General features: G+C 54.7%; 1 protein-coding gene across 4 annotated transcripts; it reads right to left on the bottom strand.

Moving 5' to 3' along the window:
- Positions 1-2813: 2813 nt before the first annotated feature.
- RAPGEFL1 (Rap guanine nucleotide exchange factor like 1) lies at positions 2814-17257 on the bottom strand. 4 transcript variants are annotated; one of them, XM_015458837.3, is made up of 15 exons: positions 16352-17257; positions 13432-13510; positions 12374-12509; positions 12050-12147; positions 10016-10128; positions 9632-9799; positions 8523-8635; positions 8300-8422; positions 7594-7772; positions 7388-7478; positions 6790-6840; positions 6357-6444; positions 5479-5543; positions 5099-5153; positions 2814-4938 (listed from the first exon to the last, which is right to left on the bottom strand). In XM_015458837.3, exons 1-15 carry the CDS (start codon positions 16869-16871, stop codon positions 4883-4885), a joined length of 1935 nt encoding a protein of 644 aa, XP_015314323.2. In that variant the 5' UTR covers positions 16872-17257; the 3' UTR covers positions 2814-4882. The 4 variants fall into 4 exon arrangements, with proteins under 4 accessions (XP_015314323.2, XP_024836264.1, XP_005220824.2 ...); XM_024980496.2 differs by having other exon boundaries at positions 2814-4852; positions 16352-17256; XM_005220767.5 differs by having other exon boundaries at positions 2814-4852; positions 8523-8620; positions 16352-17255.
- Between the last annotated feature and the right edge of the window lie 1253 nt (positions 17258-18510).

The following is an 18510-nucleotide window of genomic DNA, read 5'->3' as shown; positions in this document are numbered from 1 at the left end:
AAAGACAAACCTCACATGATATCACTTATCTGTGGAATCTAAAACAAACGGCACAGATGAACTTAGTTATGGAACAGAAATGGGCTCACAGACGTAGAAAACATTCTTATGGTTACCAATGGGGAAGGGGGGGAGAACAAAGAAGGAGTTTTGGATTAACAGACACACACTACTGTATATAAAATAGGTAAACAAGTGTATACTGTATGGCACAAGGAACTATATTCAATAGCTTTTTTTTTTTTTAATTTCAATTTTTTGGCCACATCGTGCCACGTGGGAGATCTTGGTTTCCTGTCCAGGATGGAACTTATGCCTCCTGAAATGGAAGGGCGGAATCCTAACCACTGGACCACCAGGGAAGGCCCCTATATTCAATATCTTTAATAACCTATAAAGGAAGATAATCTGAAAAAGAAAATATGTATGTGTATATGTGTGTTATATACATGTGTATATATAAGACTGAATCATTGTTTTGCACCTGAAACAGAACATTGTAAATGAACTGTACTTCAACTGAAAAAAAAAAGATGTAGAACATTATTATCACCACAGAGGGTTTCTTCACACCACTTCAGTACTCTCTCCCATCCCACGAGCAACCACTATTTTCACTTCTCTCTCCATAATTTTGCCTGTTGTTTAACTTCTCTAAACAGAATTGTATGTGTGTAGTCCATACATCTGGCTTTGTTCACTCAATGTTATATCTATGAGATTCATTTACGCAGGTGAGTGAAAGTCGCTCAGTTGTGTCCGACTCTTTGCAAGCCCATGGACTATAGAGTCCATGGAGTTCTCCAGGCCAGAATACTGGAGTAGGTAGCCGTTCCCTTCTCCAGGGGATCTTCCCAACCCAGGGATCAAACCCAGGTCTCCCGCATTGTGGGTGGATTCTTTATCAGCTGAGCCACGAGGGAAGCCCATGAGGGGAGTAGTCATTTGTTCCTTTCTTTTGCTATGTAATATTCCATTATAAGAATATACAATCAATTTGTTCATTTACCTGTTGACGGAAGCTTGATTTTTTCCGATTTCTTTATCATGAACAAAATGATATGATCATTATTGTATATATTCTTTGGTGGACACAGGCACTAAATTCTCTTGGGTATACATACACCTAGGAGTGGAAATGGCACCCCACTCCAGTACTCTTGCCTGGAAAATCCCATGGACGGAGGGCCTGGTGGGCTGTAGTCCATGGGGTCGAGAAGAGTCGGACATGACTGAGCGACTTCACTTCCACTTTTCACTTTCATGCATTGGAGAAGGAAATGGCAACCCACTCCCGTGTTCTTGCCTGGAGAATCCCAGGGACGGGGGAGCCTAGTGGGCTGCCATCTATGGGGTCGCACAGAGTCAGATATGACTGAAGCGACTTAGCAGCAGCAGGAGTGGAAATGCTAGGTGACAGGTACAGAGTACATTTAGTCTTAGTAGATATGACCAGACAATTTTCCAAACTGGGTGTACCAACTCACACTCCCACCAACAATTTATAAAAGTCCTAGTTTCTCTGTATCCTCGCTGATACTTGGTATCGCCACTTTCTTTAAGCTTCAATGTGTGTGTGCTAAGTTGCTTCAGTTGTGGACTCAGCAATGACCCTGTGGACTGTAGCCCGCCAGGCTCCTCTGTTCACGGGATTCTCCAGGCAAGAGTACTGGAGTAGGTTGCCATGCCCTCCTCCAGGGCATCTTCCTGACCCAGGGATCGGACCCACATCTCATTTGTCTCCTGCATTCACAGGCAGGTTCTTTACCACTAGTGCAACCTGGGAAGCCCTTCTTTAAGTTTAGCCGTACATTATCCTATTTAGGTTTGTAAAAAAGCACCCTGGTTGCAGTATGGGGAACTAACTGGTGGGGTTAGAAGCCAGTTGGAGAGAAGCAGCTGAGAGCCCAGGTAGGAGGCTAGCGCAAGCATCCAGGGAGGACATGAAAGTGGTTTGGACTGGTGGTAATGGAGAAGTGGGCCGATCAGGATTTGGTTTTGGTTGTTTTGCTGGTTTTTGTTTTTGGCAAGGCATGTGGGATCTCAGTTGCCTGATCAGACACTAAACCTATGTCCCCTGCATTGGAAGTGCAGAGTCTTAACCACTGGACCACGAGGGAAGTCCCAGGATGTGTTTTGCAATTGAAGCTGCCGGACTAGGCAGATGAGGAGTGAGGAATAAGGGAAAGGGGCATCATCAAGAGTGGAGCCCTAGATTCTTGCCTCAAAAACTTGAGTGGATAGGAAGACTATTTTCTGAGATGCAGGAGACTGAGGGAAAAACTGATGCAGGAGGGAAGGTCAACGGCTCACATGTGACTGAGTACGCAATGTTTCCTGGAGGTCAGGCTCCCATTAGAGCCAAACACTAAGCTCTAGTTGCCCCACATCTTAGTATAACTGGTAGATACTGGTTGCGTGCAGAGTGCATGCATCTGGGTAGCAGCAGAGAATGTGCACGCTGTCTGCAATGGACAGATTTGGGTTAGGGGCCCTGTTCTGCCACCTCACTCACCCTGTAACTTAGACACTTTGCTGGGACTGTCAGCTTCCATCCTCCACCTCACAGTGTTAGAATTAACCAAGATCGCATATCCGTGGCACGCCTGGAACACGGAACAGCTAAAACATTCATTCTTGCAAGTCCCAGGCACTAGGCGGCGTGACTCCCGAGGCTAGCATCTTTCCCTCTCACCCAAGTTTTTCAGTCACTCCAGAACAGCCCAGCCCAGAGTCCTGATAGATGGATTCCCTCTCTCCCCTTTTGGCCCTTCCCCAGCCTCAAAGAAACAGAATGGAGAACAGCAGGAGGGTGGATTCATAGACTTTTATCGGCTTTGACTCCAGCAGGTTTCTGCAATGACAACCGAGCCTGTACAGCACACACGCTTCACTCTGGTAGAGCTATGGGGCATGGGAAGGGGTCTGGGAGGCCCGTGGGAGGCAGCAGGGCAGGGGTCAAGGCCAGAGGTGGGCAGCAGCCGAGACTGGACCAGGGGGGGCCCAGGGTTTGGTGAGGACTGTGAGCGCTGGAGTGACAAGGCTGCTGAGAGGTGTCGGGAGGAAGGGTGGCTGCAGGGACAGAAGCGCACATCAGCAGTAGCAGGGAAGAGTGGACAGACAGAGGTCACTGTCTCTAGGGATGGAGGGGGTGGGACACAGTGCCTGTGGATGTGGTGGGGTGGGGAGTCTATAGACATATTTTTGCGGCAGGAACAAGACAGACCGCAGTATAAAAGGGACTGTACAACGTAACCTATGATACACTGTTTACATATGATACAAGGCTCTTTCCCTCCATGTGTTTTAAAAAATAAATTTACAATTCCCGAGCTTTTGGTAAAAAATATATACACTCTCAGAGCAGGAGCAGCAGCTTCTTTGGCTGGGGCTGCTGCTGCCTCTTCGGAAGGGAAAGAGGTGGTGCCAGAAAGGAGGGTGAGGCTGAGCCAGGAAACCTCACCCCGTAGCTGCCGGGAGTCTTGCACCCTCAGCCCTGGAGGCCCCTGATGGGAGAGGGAGGGGAGACTGAGAGGTAACAGAGGCATCGCCAGGGCCCAGTTTCGTTTTTCCAGTCTCTGCCGTTCCCTGCCCCATGTCGGGGAGCGGGGAGCGGCTGCCTTGACCCAAGTACAGGGGTCCACCCCACCCAGCTCCGATGGGAAGGACCAAGGGGGGAGTCAAGACAGGGAGGAGGATGAGACCACGTGCTGGCATCCTTGCAGAAGGGCCAAAGGGAGATGATAACGCCCTTCTTAGCAGTGAGACACCCTAAAATCAGGAGGATGGGCAGAAATCAACCCTGACTCCTGCTACCACGTCTCACCCCACTGCAATGTCGGGGGGGGGGGTCCTGTAGGCAGCTTAGGCCTGTGTTTCCCTGAGCATCTTTTACCCTCTCATCAGAGCCCACCCAGGGAACTTTAGGAGGTCTGAGTGGGAGACCCGTAAGGGCTGATGGTAACCCTCCTGTCTGCTGCTGCTCCCTGCCCTCCGGAGCAGCTTCAGCCACAAGCCTGGGTGTGCAGGGCAGCGGAGGAGCTGGGCAGGGAGTGGTGGGGGTGGGGAAAGCACCCCGTACTATCCCAGGAGCAGACAAGGGTAGCACCAAACAGAAGGACCCCCTCCCCAGGACACACAGCACCTTCCCTCAAATGCCAGATGCAGTGCTACTCCTGCAAAGGGGCCACACGCGCATGTGCAAACACACACACACACGCACGCACGCACGCAGACAGACACAAGGGCAATATCATATCTGGGGGTGCATCTAGGGGTCCCAGCCCTCACCAGGAAGAAGTCAGGGAGAAGCCAGGCAGGTGGTGGAGAGGAAGGCTGCCAACCCCTCCCACAGCTCTGCTCTGTGAGATGAGATGGGGAGGGGGGTGGGCAAAGCCTTCCTGCCTGCTTGGGTAGAGGAGATGGGAAACTCCATCTCCGGAACAGACCTGGATGGGAGGGGCCAGGGAAGGAGCTCTCTGCCCACTGCTTCCCCTGAGAGGGCAGGAACCAGCAGAGGGTGGCTCGGGCTTGAAGGAGCACGGGGGAGAGGACTTCAGCAGGAAGAACAGGCTTATGAGTCCAGGGCTCAGTCCACCCAACTCCTTCCCGTGGGGCAGGAAGTGGCTCCAGAAGAAAGCTGTCAGATGTGGGCAGGGAGTCGTGCAAAGTGCTTGAGTGCCAGGTGCCCAAGGACCCTGGTGAGGGGCCAAGCAGAACCTCAGTTCTCACTGACTGTTGGCCTCCAGCTTGTAGGAGAGCTCGAAGAGGAGGTTCTGGTTGTCGATGACCTGGAACTGGCGCACGTAGGCCTTGGTCTGCAGGTGATGTGGGGAGGCCTCCATATCAAGGCCTGGGGATGCGAGGACAGGGAGGCAGGCGGTCAGGGTGTCCTTCTTCCCCTGCACACAACCAGCCCGAGGGAAGGAAGGGTGTGGACTGGGGTGGTTGGTGGGCAGGAGGGTCCCCGGGAAGGCCAGGAGAGAATGGAGAAATGAGACGTTTAAGGAAATAAACACTGGAGCGCGGGAGTCTCCCAGAAACCCTCCTGCTCTGTCAAACCTCCACCTGTAACGCCCTCAAAACCCCGAGTACTCACAAAGGGGCTGGCTCCGGTATTTGCGGACTGTCCTCACTTTTTCGGCCACTGAATGCTGGGAGATGACAAGAACTGAGTCCCAAAAAGGGCCCAGAAAGGTGCTCCCCTCCCAAGGCTCCCCCTCCTCCACTGGACCAAAGAAGGGTGTGGCAGAGGGCCAGGTTAGGGAGAGGCAGAGCTCCCCCCGCCCCAAGCTGCCTGTCAGTTTTGCCACTCATGGGCAGGTTGCCACAGTGACACCACCAGAGAGACAGTCAGGAGTCTGCCAGGCAAGCTGGGCACCATGAGGAAAGGTGCTGTCTTCAGGCGTGTGTGTGCCAAGAGCGAGGGAGGGTACCAGGTGCCCCACTCATGGGACTAGGGTTGGCAGTGTCACTCACCAGCTTCTCAATGTTCACCAAGCCATCTACCAGGGTCTTACTTCCCTCGTGCAGGAAAGTCAGGTCTAGGGATGGGGAGAGAAGCAAAGGGGTTAGAGGGGGAGATCCACTTTTCCTGGAAGCGACCTGAGGAGACCTGTAAAACCGGTTCGCTGTTCACTTGACCCCAGAAAATCATGCAAATCAAGAGGTTCAAATCTTTGTGTTCACTTTAAGAATACTCGAGAAACTGCCCAGGCCACTAAGGGGACTACATATCCAAAAAGTCACCAAGTATCTGAAGGATATCCCTTTACAGAAGCAACGCGTGCCATCCAGTCGTTACAGTGGTGGAGCCGGTAACCAAACAGTGGGGCTGGACTCAGGGTTGGTGGTGCAAAGAGTACTGAATTTTTACTGCACATGCTCAAAAATGCAGAGAGTAATGCTGAACTTGAGGGCGGAGAGGTAGATTCCCTGGTCACTGAGCACACCCCAGTGAACAAAGCCTCCAAGATGCTGGCGGGTCTTACAGAGCTCATGGTCAGATCAACCCATATGTGAGCCCTCCCTGCCACATGGAGATGATCCTTATTGAAAAAGAACAGACTGTTCCTGAACCAGAGAGGAGGCTGCACAGAAGAAAAAGACATCCCAGAAGAAACTGAAGAAATAAAAACGTATGGCTGGAGAATAGATCACACACACACAAATGCAAATAAAAGTTAAAAAAAAAAAGGGAGAGGAGGTCCAAAGGGCCCTTCCCTTCCCCTAAACCACATTCAACCTGGGGGCTTCTCTCTATGTGGCCACACACAGAGCTGAATTGAGAGGGGATTGAGGGTCTGAAAGGGGCATGGAACGTGTGGAGAGGAACATAGCTTGGAAGCGACTCTCACCTTTGAGGATCAGAGGCACGAAAGGAATCACAGGGGGTTTCATCTTGGAGATCACTTCCCGGTAGCTTTTGTGGTTCCTGCAGGGGTCCTAGGGTTCCACAGCAGAGGGAAAAAGTGACAAATAGGCCCAGTGTACCCCAAAGTTGTCCCCCTCCCCCTCCCCCAGCCCCTTCCCTACAAATATCTCCAAACAGACAGGGGTGTGCTTGGGTGTCTAAGTGGGGACTTCACTGCTGTATCCTCTTCTCTGGGGAAAACAAAGCCACAACCCTCCCAGCTTCCCTCCCAGGGTGGTGGGCTGGAGGAGAGGGGTGGGAAAGGGGGCTCCCAGACACAGAAAACCTTGAAAGGGAAGCTGGAGGTGAAAGGTTTGCGGGCACTGAGTCTCTGGGGAGCCAGTCCAGTGGCAGATAAAAGAGCCAACGCCACTCACCGTCAGGTTCTCAAATTTGCGGAACAAGTTCTTGAATTTCCCTGGCAGCTTCTGCAGGTTGAAGGAAGGAGATGTCAGATTCTGGAGCTCCTTGGGTTTCATGGGCCCTCCGTACTAATCCCCAGGTGTTAGAGTGGGAAAGGGCCGGAGTGCCTGGCAAGGGGCTGGGAAGCCTACGGGGTGGGAAAGTAGACCCAGCCTTGGGCTAGGTCTGGAGCGCTGGCAGCAGCCCAGAGGAATGATCTCTTCTGGCGAAATGGAGGACACTGCTGATGCCTGAGCCACGCACAAAGCCTCCCTGGCTGCGGGCTGAAATCCCAGAGCCCATTCTGAGACCTGGGCCGGGCTGCCTGACCCCCACCCACCACCCCGCGGTCAGGCGCGGATTCGCCTTCACTTCAGCCCTGCCCGGTGCCCCGGAGCTGTGTTCGCCAGAAGAGGGCACCTCCTTCCAGTTCTCACAAAAGCTCCCCAGAGGCGAGCAGCCGTCCCGGGAAAGATCTCTGGGGTGAGCCCAGGGATGTCAAGACTGTGTGTGGAGGCCAAGATCCCCGAGGTGGGCCGGCCCAGGTGGGAGGCGAGGAGGCGGTCATCTCACCTCCCAGGTGAGCCTCAGGCGGCTGACGGCGGCGTTGTCCAGCCCCATGACCACGGCGTAGAAGGACAGCAGATCCTGGTTCTGCTTGCAGCTGCGGGAGCGAGAGGCCGGGATCAGCCGGCGGGAGGCGGGGTGAGCGGGCGGGGAGGCGGGGTCAGTGAGGGGCGGGAGGCCAGGGCTTCCCCTCCGCTGCCGGCCGCACTCACATGGCCGCGATCTTGATGAACTTCTTGAGCAGCTGCGCGCGCTTGCCCGGGGCCTCGCAGAGCAGCACCTCGGTGGCCACCCAGTGGGTAACCTCGCTGCAGCGCTGCAGCAGCAGCTCGAGGTTGGCCGTCTCCCGGCGGCCGCGCTCCCCGTGGAACACGTAGTCCACGAACTCCAGCTGAAGCCGCAGCGGCGGAGGGGCCGCCAGGGCGTGGGATGGGGGCGGGGGGCGGGGAGATGACAGTGGGAGGCGGGGAGCCAGGACAGGCAGGAGGGCGGGGGCGGGAGGGGTGGAAAATAGAAAAAGCGGGGACAGGACAGGATGCAACGAGGGGGAGGGGAAACAACCAACATTAATAATACTCTACCATCTACCGAAAGCTTACACGCTGCCAGGCGCTTGAACCATCTGATCGACATTACTGTCGCTGCCTTTTCTTTAATAGTGAATATTTTACAAATACTAACTGTGGGTCAGGTTCTGTATAAGCGCCACTTGGATCCTGAACCACCCTGATGGGGGGCGGGGGATGGTCCTCTCTTTCTTCTTTTTTCCCCAGATACGGGGACAAAGGCTTAGAGAGGTTCTGGCGGCACATTGCCCCAGGGCATGCTGCAAGGGCGCGGAGCGTCCTAACCAGAACTTTCAGCCCAGAGCGCTGCCTCTCTGCAGGCCCCCAACCCAGCTGCAGCCTCAGTCCCCACCTCGTGCACACAGCGGAACAGCTCCCAGTGGAAGGCGGTAAGGTGGTTGGCCACGTCCTCAGGCTCCCCGCGATGGATCTCCGTGTCTCCAGGGGACACCTGGATTTCCTCAGGAAGGGGCACCTGGTGGGGCAGGCAGCGGCACAGGGGCTAGGCTTGTGAATTTCTGCCCCAGCCCCTCTCAGCCTCCGCTACCAGCCAAGGCTTATGAGGGAGTTCTTACCAGGGCCTCAAAGCTGTCTCGGGTGCAAGCAAACAGGTGGCTGTTGATGCCCAGTGTGGTGAAGACACAGTCTTCAGTAGGCTGGAGAAGGACCTTCTCTGCAGGAGAATGAGCTGCTTTGCCTTAGCATCGACCCCTGCACCCTTGCATCCCCCAGCCACTGCCCCATCCCGACGCTCCCAACCCTGCACAGATGTACTCTAGACTAACGGGACTTGTCATCACTGGCCTATGCTGTATTTAAACGACAGTTTTCAAAAAATGGGTTGTCTTGCATTTACAACCTCCTTTTGACTCCCAACATTCTTTTTAGCTCTTCTCTTATTTTATCATCCCAGTGACACTGAGAAAACAGGATTTTTTTTCTGTCTTAGAGGAAAAATAAGGCTATAACTACACTGCAGGGATTTTTGCCTTCCTACTGGGATTGGCAGAGAAAACAATGGCACCCCACTCCAGTACTCTTGCCTGGAAAATCCCATGGACAGAGGAGTCCATGGGGTCGCTGGGAGTTGGATACGACCGAACGACTTCACTTTCACTTTTCACTTTCATGCATTGGAGAAGGAAATGGCAACCCACTCCAGTGTTCTTGCCTGGAGAATCCCAGGGATGGCAGGGCCTGGTGGGCTGCCATTCATGGGGTCGCACAGAGTCGGACACGACTGAATCGATTTAGCAGCAGCAGCACTGGGATTGGAGGCCCATCCTGTGTCTTTGGTCTCAAAAATGTAGCATCTGTAGATGCTTGAGGAGGTTAGAGGACCAGATCCCTAGGTGAGTAAGGGGCAAGCACCCAGAGCAGCATCCAAGTGTCCTGGACCAGTGTGTCCCCAACTTTAATGTGCATAGATATCACCTGGGGATCTTATTAAAACACACATTCTGACTCTGCAGGTCTGGGGTAGGGGCTGAGACACTTTTTAGCAAGCTCCCAGGTGATGCTCCTGTGGCTGGTCCTAGGACCACACTTAGAGTAGCAGCCAGGGCCTAGAATTCAGCTGTTACTTCTGCCCCGGGGCATTGGGCTTGTGAGTTTCTCTCCTTGTCCCACCACTCCCCCGCCGCCCCGCCGCCCCCAGACCAGCCCAGCTCCTTCTGACCCTCACCTCCTGAGGAGGCCACAGCAACCAGGATGAGGGAATCCTCACGCCCCGCAGGCTCCTCTGAGTACTGCAACTTCTCCGTCACAGAGCCCAGGATGTCCTGCACAGATGCTGAGAGGCGGCTGCGTATGGTCACGTAAGAGTGATCAGGCATGTAGACCCGGCAGAAGACTAGACAGAGACCGGAAGGTGGCTTTTCACCAGTGGGCAGAATGGCAGCATCAGCACAGCCCCCTCCTGAGCACCTCTGTTCCCCACCCCACTGCAATCTTAAATGGGCTGGCCTCTGAAAAAGATGTTGTAAAAAGGACTGGTTCTGAGACAGAAGGAAACCCCATAGAGGTCGCCGGTGATCCGGAGACCCCTCAGAGCCCCCAGAACACTCACTCTCATCAGAACCCCGGAAAGCCACGCGGGTCTGCAGACAGGAGTCTATCCGACGGAAGTGGCGGAAGAGTGGCTTCACCTGCTTGCTGGGTGGCTGGCTCTCCTCCGGGATCCTGGTGTGGACACCGCTGGGCATCAGAGAGCCCGGCCAGGCATCTTGCATGCCAGGCAGGTAGCATCAAGCAGGGATGTCAGAACCGGGTCAAGGATGCCCCAGCATCAGGTTCAGAGAGTGGTGAAGGAGGTCAGAATACAGGACCATGGCCAGCATTGGGATGGCTGTCCGAATGACCGAATCAAATGCCACCTCCTCCCTGAATTCTTCTCTATCCATCCCACCCACCAGCAGAGGTCACCTTTTTGTCTCAGTGGCTGTAGGACATTGGGCTAATATGTGTTTACCTTCGTGTCTTATCTCTTCTACAAGATTGAGAGCTGACTGAATTTTATTTTCAACCTCCAGGCCTAGCACCCTGCCTGGTACATGGCAGGTATAGGTCATCAGCTGTTTGCTGAATTTTACTGACAAAAACTTCACAGTCTGGGAGGGAGACAGACTTGCGTACAGCTACTTCTCACACCAGACAGGTGTTAGATGATATAATAAAGGCACAAGAAGAGTTTTGTTGGTACAGGGAGGGAGGAGGGGACAGCTACCGCCAAAAGATGCTTTCACTAAGAAGATGGCATTTGACCTGGACCTTGAAGGGCAACAGGAAGAGAAGGGGGTGGGAGGAGGGCACTCTGGGGTGGACCATATAAGTGATAGCAGGAAGTTGAGAACACACAGGTGTTCATGGAATTGGTGGGTATGTAGGGAGTGTCATGCGTAAGGGGGGATGTGGGAGATGTGGAGGGAAGGATCAGCAGAAGGCAGACAGAGAGGGGCTAGGATGCTGTTGGGGGAGGGGCATGGCTATTTTGGGAACAGAAGCACAAGGTTGTCAAGTTTGAAAGATCTCTCTGGCATCAGCATAAGAAAGACACAAAACCATAAGCTAAAGGCCTGGATCAGAGGCTGCAGCCATAATCCAAGTGAGAGATACTGAAGCCTAAATGAGGGTTATGACAGTGGAATGGAGAAACTGAAAGGGCTGAAAAGATGGACAGATGGACACAGTGGTGTCTTGAAGTCAGCTCACAATGGCTCGTGAAGGCAGACTGTTAAATTTTGGAAAATTTTGCCAACTGGTTTTAAACACAGCCATTAAAAAATTAATTATAATAGATAATTGTATATAAACATATATATGTTTTATAAACTTATAGCCAAATTATTATAATACAAAAAAAGTCATTTCCTAATTGTTTCACCGTGTTCTTCTCTGTGCTCTTCAGGTTATTTGCGTCTGTTGGATTTGTATGGTGAAGATACTACATAATGACCTGCTACCACACATCTCCTCCCAACTTCACATTCAATGACGTCACGTTGGGAGCTTGAAATAAACCATGGTGAGAGAATTTACACCATGCTGCTGCTACTGCTGCTAAGTCGCTTCAGCCGTGTCCGACTCTGTGCGACCCCATAGACGGCAGCCCACCAGGCTTCCCCATCCCTGGGATTCTCCAGGCAAGAACACTGGAGTGGGTTGCCATTTCCTTCTCCAATGCATGAAAAGTGAAAAGTGAAAGTGAAGTCGCTCAGTCATGTCGGACTGTAGCGACCCCATGGACTGCAGCCTACCAGGCTCTTCCGTCCGTGGGATTTTCCAGGCAAAAGTATTGGAGTGGGGTGCCATTGCCTTCTCCGAATTTACACCATGGGAATCAGCAAAAGCTACAAGTCAGGGCTCTTTTTCCTGAAGTGCTGGCTGTTCAATATTTATCAGTACACCACTGGACTGACAAATAAGTGGATGGGAGAATGGACCCCCAAAATGTCTGGAGATGATGCTTTGTGCTCCTCTCCAGTAAGAGAAAGGGACTGAAATCAAGACATCTTGGAGTCCAAAGGCCAGAGGCACCCAGCCCTCTAACTGAGGAACAAGGAGGACTTCGTTCCTGGCCCCTCCCCAAGCCCATTCCCCTCACTTTAGCTCCACTGTTTCCACAAGCTGGTGCAGCCTCAGTGTGTCCTCTCGGAGGTCCTGGTAAAGGGACTCATCCTTCATAATCAGCAGGTACAGGTCCTGCAGAGACAAGGAGAAAGAAGGTGAGGGCAAGGGTCTCATCCCAGCATCACTCTCTGCAAAGGCAGGGCAGGGCCTCCATGCCTTCAAGCACAGAAGAATCCTATAAGCTAGGACTTGCTGGCCTCTTTCCTTCCAGGCACCCAGCTTGAGAAGTATGGTTCCTTCAAAAGGGCCCCTTCCAGAGCAAACAGCCTGGTCACCCACCTTCTCATCCCAGGCCCACCTTGATGATGCGGCCAGCCCCCTCTTCCTCCTGCAGCAGCCCCTGGTAGGTGTCCAAGAAATGAAGGAGCATGGCTAGACAGGCCTGCTTCCGGCCCAGCCCCTCAGGGCCTTCCATGCCTCCTGCCCAAACAAAGCTGACCCCTAAGTTAAGAAAAAGCCCCGCAGGCAGACTTGAGGACACTGGGAAGGGGTATGGAAGGCAAGGCTTTGCAAGGGGAGCCAAGGCCACCCCCAAAAATTCTCTAGGTTTGGGGCCAGACAGAAAGAGGCTCTGAAGTTCCCTGGAACCAGGACCCCTCATGCCCCAGCCCAGGTTTTTGCCAGAATAGGTAGGGATGGCACCCACTTGACCACATGCAGCTCTTGCCTGTTTGAATTTCACTTGAAGAAATTCACTAGAAGCTACTCTGCCTGGACCCACCCAACCCCTGATCAGCCCACAGCCCAGAGCTCACAGCAGGCTGATAAAGGCCAATGGTGCTAACCACACACCTGACCATCTCTCCGTGTAAGGCCTGGTGTTTCAAAGAGAACCTATGATATTCTACTCACTGGCCTGCCATTTACAATTAGGTCCTAGAATAACTCGGTGAGAGGCCCTATGAATAGCCCAGTCAGTGACTTGTCTCTAGTGACCCTATGAAAGCACAGCCACGACCTGATGTTTACATCAGACCCTGTAATAACTCGCTGGGCAACCGGATGTTTAGAGCAATAATTCAGTGGGGAGACAGGCGCTCTTAATAGAATAATAACACCTTACATCCATACAGGGCTCTGCAGTCTCCAAGCACTCCTACCTCTGCTGCTAGAATGGTCTCCACAACAGCCACAGGGGCAGGTACTGTTTAGCCCCGTTTTACAGAAGGGGAAACTGAGGCCCCAGGAGGTCAGGTGATCTTCCCGAGGTTACACAGTTGGTGAGTGAAGAAACTGGGATTGAAACCCAGGTGTGCTTTCTTGGGAAGAGCTTAGCCCCTCACATCCCATGGCATGTGGGATGCAGGGAGTGGCTCCCTCCTGACCTTCCCTTTCACAAGCTTCACAAAAGGATATTACTGGTGCAGCTCCTGCAGAAATTTCTCCGTGGGAAGGAAGAGCGAATGAGTGAGGACGATGTCATCCAGCAGGGTATCTGGAAGAGCAGTCGCCACCACTGATGTCAGAAGGGCACTTCCAGGACCTGGCTGGACGCTCACCACTCCCCCTCTCTTGCCTCGAGGGCAAATTCTCTTTAGCTGGGCTGGAGCCTCAGCCACCTGCCCAGTCATGCTCTGCACATGCCCCACCATACATACACACACACACACACACACACACACACACACACACGTGAAGGTTCTGGGCAGCCGCTGCGGGGGTGGGGTTGGCAGCTGCCGAGGCAGCTGGAGGGAAGGAGGGGGCGCCCTCCGATTGCCACGCCCACTTCTCGCCAGTGTGCGTGGGTAGGGGGTCATTTAATACGCCAAGCTTGAGATCTGTCTGGTGGGGGCGGGGCGGGGAAGAGAGGTAGTCTCTACAAGTGTCTCTAGGCCAAGAGAACTAAGCACAGGTAGGGTCAGCGGCAGTGTGTGTTTGTGTGTGTATGTATGTGTGTGTATGTCCCTCCTCCCCTCCCCACTCCCTACCTAAGAGTTTTGAGTTCCAACTAGGCAGGTGAGAACCAGCCCCATTAAAAGGGAGAGGGACGACTGCCATCTCTTTGATCCCAAAGCCTTTAAATAGAAAGCTTGTGTCCTCCAGCTGCCCAGGGATGGAAGAGTTAATGATGCAAGGGTGGAGGGGAGTGGCTCCTCACACCACCCTTTCCCCCTCCACACCCCCATCTGGGCCTGGCTCAGCCAGTCAGCCAGGTACAAGGTCGCCCTGACTTGCAGCCAGCCCTGGGGTGGGGCAAGGCAGCCTGGCACACACAGACAGGCAGGGCCGCCTGGCACACACAGACAGGCAGGGCCTGGGGAGGGAGCCAGGTGTCCTCATCAGAACAGGTTAGGGCCAGGTCCCCAGGTACTGCCCCAAGGCTTCTGATGGCCCTTGGGTCACCATCCCCTGGCCTCCAATTCTAGCCATGAAAATGGAGCGGGTGAATCAACATGAGATCCTCAACTTCAATGATTTCATTTCACAAATGAGAAACCAAGGCCCAGAGCTGAGAGGAACTTGCCTGGAGCTGGAGTAAGAACCCTGACTCCTGCGTTTCTGTTCTTTTCTCACTGTGCTTGAGGCAAGCAGAGTGTCGGAGTGAAGTACAGTGGGCAGCGGGGGGCTACTTTGGCTTGTTTGGGGTAGCTTGTGCAAGTCTCCTCTGCCCACACACCCTGGGAGGGAACTGAGATAGCTTAAGAGTATATTGGAGAATAGAGTGGCAGGTTAAGCTTGATTCTCATCTATTCTGGAACTGCTTTGGGGTTCCCCCAAACCAGTTACTCTGGAGATCCAGCCTGCCAGTCCAGCTAATACAGTGACAGTCAGTTCAAGAGTCCTTCCTCAGGGGACACTGAGCAGCATCTGTGGCACCAGGCCCTGGCAAAAGGAGAAAGACAGTTTCTCCCTTTTTCTCTCTGCTCAGTCTTTAAAGTGAGTCAGAGAGCCCCTCCAGCCCTGATCCTCAGCCCCAGGGATGGGGATGAGGACTAGGGATGTCCCCAAACCTTCCCTCTACTCTTTATCTCACAGGAAAGATAAACAGAGCAAAGGAAGAGGACCATGGGGCAGAGTGGGGGAAATGGTGCCATAGGGGCTACAGCTTGGTGCCTGTCTCTTCCTAGGCAGGCTCTGGTCCAATGCACAGCCTCCCCAGGGAATGTGTCATAGAGACACAGTGTGTGTGCTGTAGGCGGGAAGTTATGGTTAAGAGAGCTGTGTGTGTCTGATATTTTTCTAATTAAATCCAAAAGGTGTCAGCTCCCCAGGGCAACTGCAACCTGAGCCAAGGAGAGTACCTGGGTCTTGAGAAAAATCTAGGGGAGTGGAGCCCCATTCTGCACACCTGGGTTAGGGCTCCCTGCAAAGGTCTGGGAGCAATGTGTGAAACTCCCATCTGTAAGCCCTCAGCCTGGGCTCCCAATCCTCAGACCCCACTGGGTGTTAGTGAAATGCTGACAACTAGCCCTGAAGACCCTTGGATCTTTTACTTCAGCCGCTAACCAGCAATCTGGGGCCTCAGTTTCCTCAAAATCTCCTTAGCAGGGGTGCTGGTGGGGAGTGGCAAAATAGCTTCATCATTTAGGGAATAAGCCTCTCAGGGTGTGGTTATTTTTAAAGAGGCCCTGTGCTGAGGCCTGCCACCGGAAGGGCGGGAGCTGGAGAGGTTTGGACCCCCCTGAATGCTGCAGGGCCTGAGTTCTGCCCAGCCACCAGACACCTTTGAATCCACCCCAAACTAGAATGCCTCCCTCCACACATGCCCCCCCGCCCCCTTCCAAGCTGCTAGGGACAATGCATCCCTTTGCCAGAGCCTAAAGGCGGCTTGGGCCACTGTGTGCCTGTCTGGCGCTGCCCCTCCAAGTGGGCCAGCCCTCTGCTCTGGGCCTTCTAAAGAGAACCCGGGACTCCTATAAGGTCTTTTGGGGCTTGGCCACCTCTAGAGGGCTGCACTGACTGGTCTGGGCAGCTTCCATCTTAGTGTGTCAAGCTGTAATTCTCAGCCACAGAAGGAGGTAGTCAACACCGGGGACCCACAGGGTCAGGATGAAATGTCCAGGGGAGACGAAGGGAGGCTCAATGAGGAAAAGGGGTTCAGCTTCTTCTCCAGGCGTGGTTGAGGCTGCTATGCAGAGGAAGGTGGCACTGCCACTTCTCTGCTGCAGAAAGCTCTGTCCTTCCCATAGGCCCCTACCCCACTTCAATTGACCACTCATCCCCACACCAAGGCTCCCGCAAGGCGCCACCATCACCGTCCAAGGGCAAGCAAGAGGACCGGGTGGGGGATGGGGCAAACCCTACTCCGGGATGGATGAGCCAGCCCACTCCTTACCTGAAGCGGCGCTGTCCCTGGTAGCCCCTCCAGCCAGCCGCTCCAGAACCCAGTTCAGAAGATGCTCCGGCCGCTCGGGGGCGCCCAGAGGGGCCCAGGGTGGAGGAGTCAGAGGCTCGCCGGGGGACAGCTCGTCTGAGGAGTAAGAGGAAGGGGAGCGCAGGGGTCCCCCTCCCCCGAGCGGCCCGGGCCCCGGGACCTCCTCCAGCTGCAGCCAACAGGGGCCCCCGCTGCCGAGCTCTTCCGCGACCCCCGTCGGCTCTCCTCCGTCCTCCTCTGGGGGCGGCTCCAGCCCCGGCTCGGCGGGGGGCTCCCGGAGGAAAGCTGGGAGCAGCAGGCGAGACACGCTCTGACGCCGCTGCAGCGGCCGAGGTCCCCCGGCTGGACCGCCGCCCCCGCCAGGTCCCCCACCCCCTCCAGGCCCGCCGCAGCTCCCCGGACCCCCGCCGGGACCTCCCGCCACCGTTCGCCCCGCCAGCTGCGACGTCTGCTTCTTCAGAAATTTCTCCAGCGGCTTCATACCCCCCCCCCCGCCCCTCTCCTCAGGGCCGCCGGGGGACCCAGGTGTCCCAGGCACGGGCGGGGGGGGCGGGGACACGATGCTCAGAGCCGGAGGGGCAGAGCTGAGGGCCGTGCCAGGCTCCGGACTAGGGGCCAGAGGTGCCCGAGGCTCGCTGGCCGGAGTCCAGTGGCCAGTGGCCGGGGGAGGTACCAGAGGGAAGGAGTGCCGGCTCTCAGTGGCCCCCCATGCCGGCTGCAGCGCACGCGGCCCGAAGGGTGGGCAGGCTGCGGGGCCGGTGCCCAAAGGCTCTGCGCTCCTGGGCCGGGCTGCGGCGGCAGAGACAGCGGGCGGAGCGCAAGGCTGTGAGGACGCGGCGGCGGCGGCGTCGGCGGCTGCGCTCCTGGCCGGGGGGAAGGTGGCAGAACTGAGACCGCACCCCCTCCTCCAGTCCCCGCCCAGTCCCCGCCCCTACCCTTCAGGGGCCCGCCCACTTGGGCCGCGCGAGGCTTGAACTTGGGCGCTGGGGCTGACCGTGAGAGAAACAGTAAGGGGCTGAATGGATTGGGTTCGGAGTAGACGCAGACATTAAAGGCAAGGGTGAGGGAGCCATTTACCAGTGGAGAGGGAGCTTCCTGGCTCGAGGCTTAGGAGGACTCTTGGTATCACTGCAAAAAATCAGGCTGCACACCTTGATGGACCTGCCTGTATTCAAGTGAGGGAGGCCTACAAAAATTGCTGATTGGGTGTCCATCACTCTCGATCTCGACTGTGCCCTCTGTTGCCATACTCAGTGGAGTATGTGGTCTTTATCTTCCTTCTGTAAAAAGGGCTGGGTAGGCCTCGAGTGAACTGGCATTGGAAGGGGGGAGGGAAAAGGGGGGGCACCACCCATCTGCCCTTTCTGGTAGGGCGCAATAGATGGTGAGGGCCTGGCCTGTGAGAGGCAGGTACTGGCAGGCAGGTAGGAGCCAAGCAGAGAGCAGCAGGTTGTGGCAAGTCTAATTAGGGTGAGGAGAAGAGATGGTAGGCAGAGGGAGAGCGAGACCAGGAGCACAAGGGCACTTTCACCTACTGGCAGCAGGACGAAGCAGAGCCCTGGAGATGGGTGACAAGCTCTAGAACTGCCAACCAACACCATGAGGCATAGAGAGACCCTCCAGAGGTGACATAGCCATGGAGTGGGGAAGTGGTACCGAATATGCACTCCAGATAATCCTTATTTCTGATGCCTATGCCCAAAGCATTCTGTCGCTAAGGATAGACTGTCCCAGGTAGAGGCGGGTATGGAGACATGCTCAGGGTAAGCACGTCAAGGTTAAAGTAACAAGGTGGGGGAGTGGCACCAGGCAACATATGGGTTGAGGCTCCTTGGACAATGCCCCACCTCTGTTTACTGTGCATGGGCCAGGCAGAGACAGGAATGCGAAAGCCTGGGAGTGGTGGTAGAACTGAACAGGGTGTGTACTACACGTGTCACCGTGTGTGCTTATCTGGTCCGATGTGTACAAGAGCATGTGTTCGCAGAATTAAAGCTTTGCACACCCATCTGTTTGTGGATTCGCAAAAAGGAACAGTAAAAAAGGAGAGAGCACAATTTTAGCTGAGAAGCTAGAGATCCAAGTATCAGTTTCCTGATACTCTCTTCATTGGATACCCT

The sequence above is a fragment of the Bos taurus genome, chromosome 19 (assembly GCF_002263795.3).
Source record: "Bos taurus isolate L1 Dominette 01449 registration number 42190680 breed Hereford chromosome 19, ARS-UCD2.0, whole genome shotgun sequence".
Lineage (NCBI taxonomy): Eukaryota > Metazoa > Chordata > Mammalia > Artiodactyla > Bovidae > Bos > Bos taurus.
This window is presented reverse-complemented; position numbering and strand designations above follow the sequence as displayed.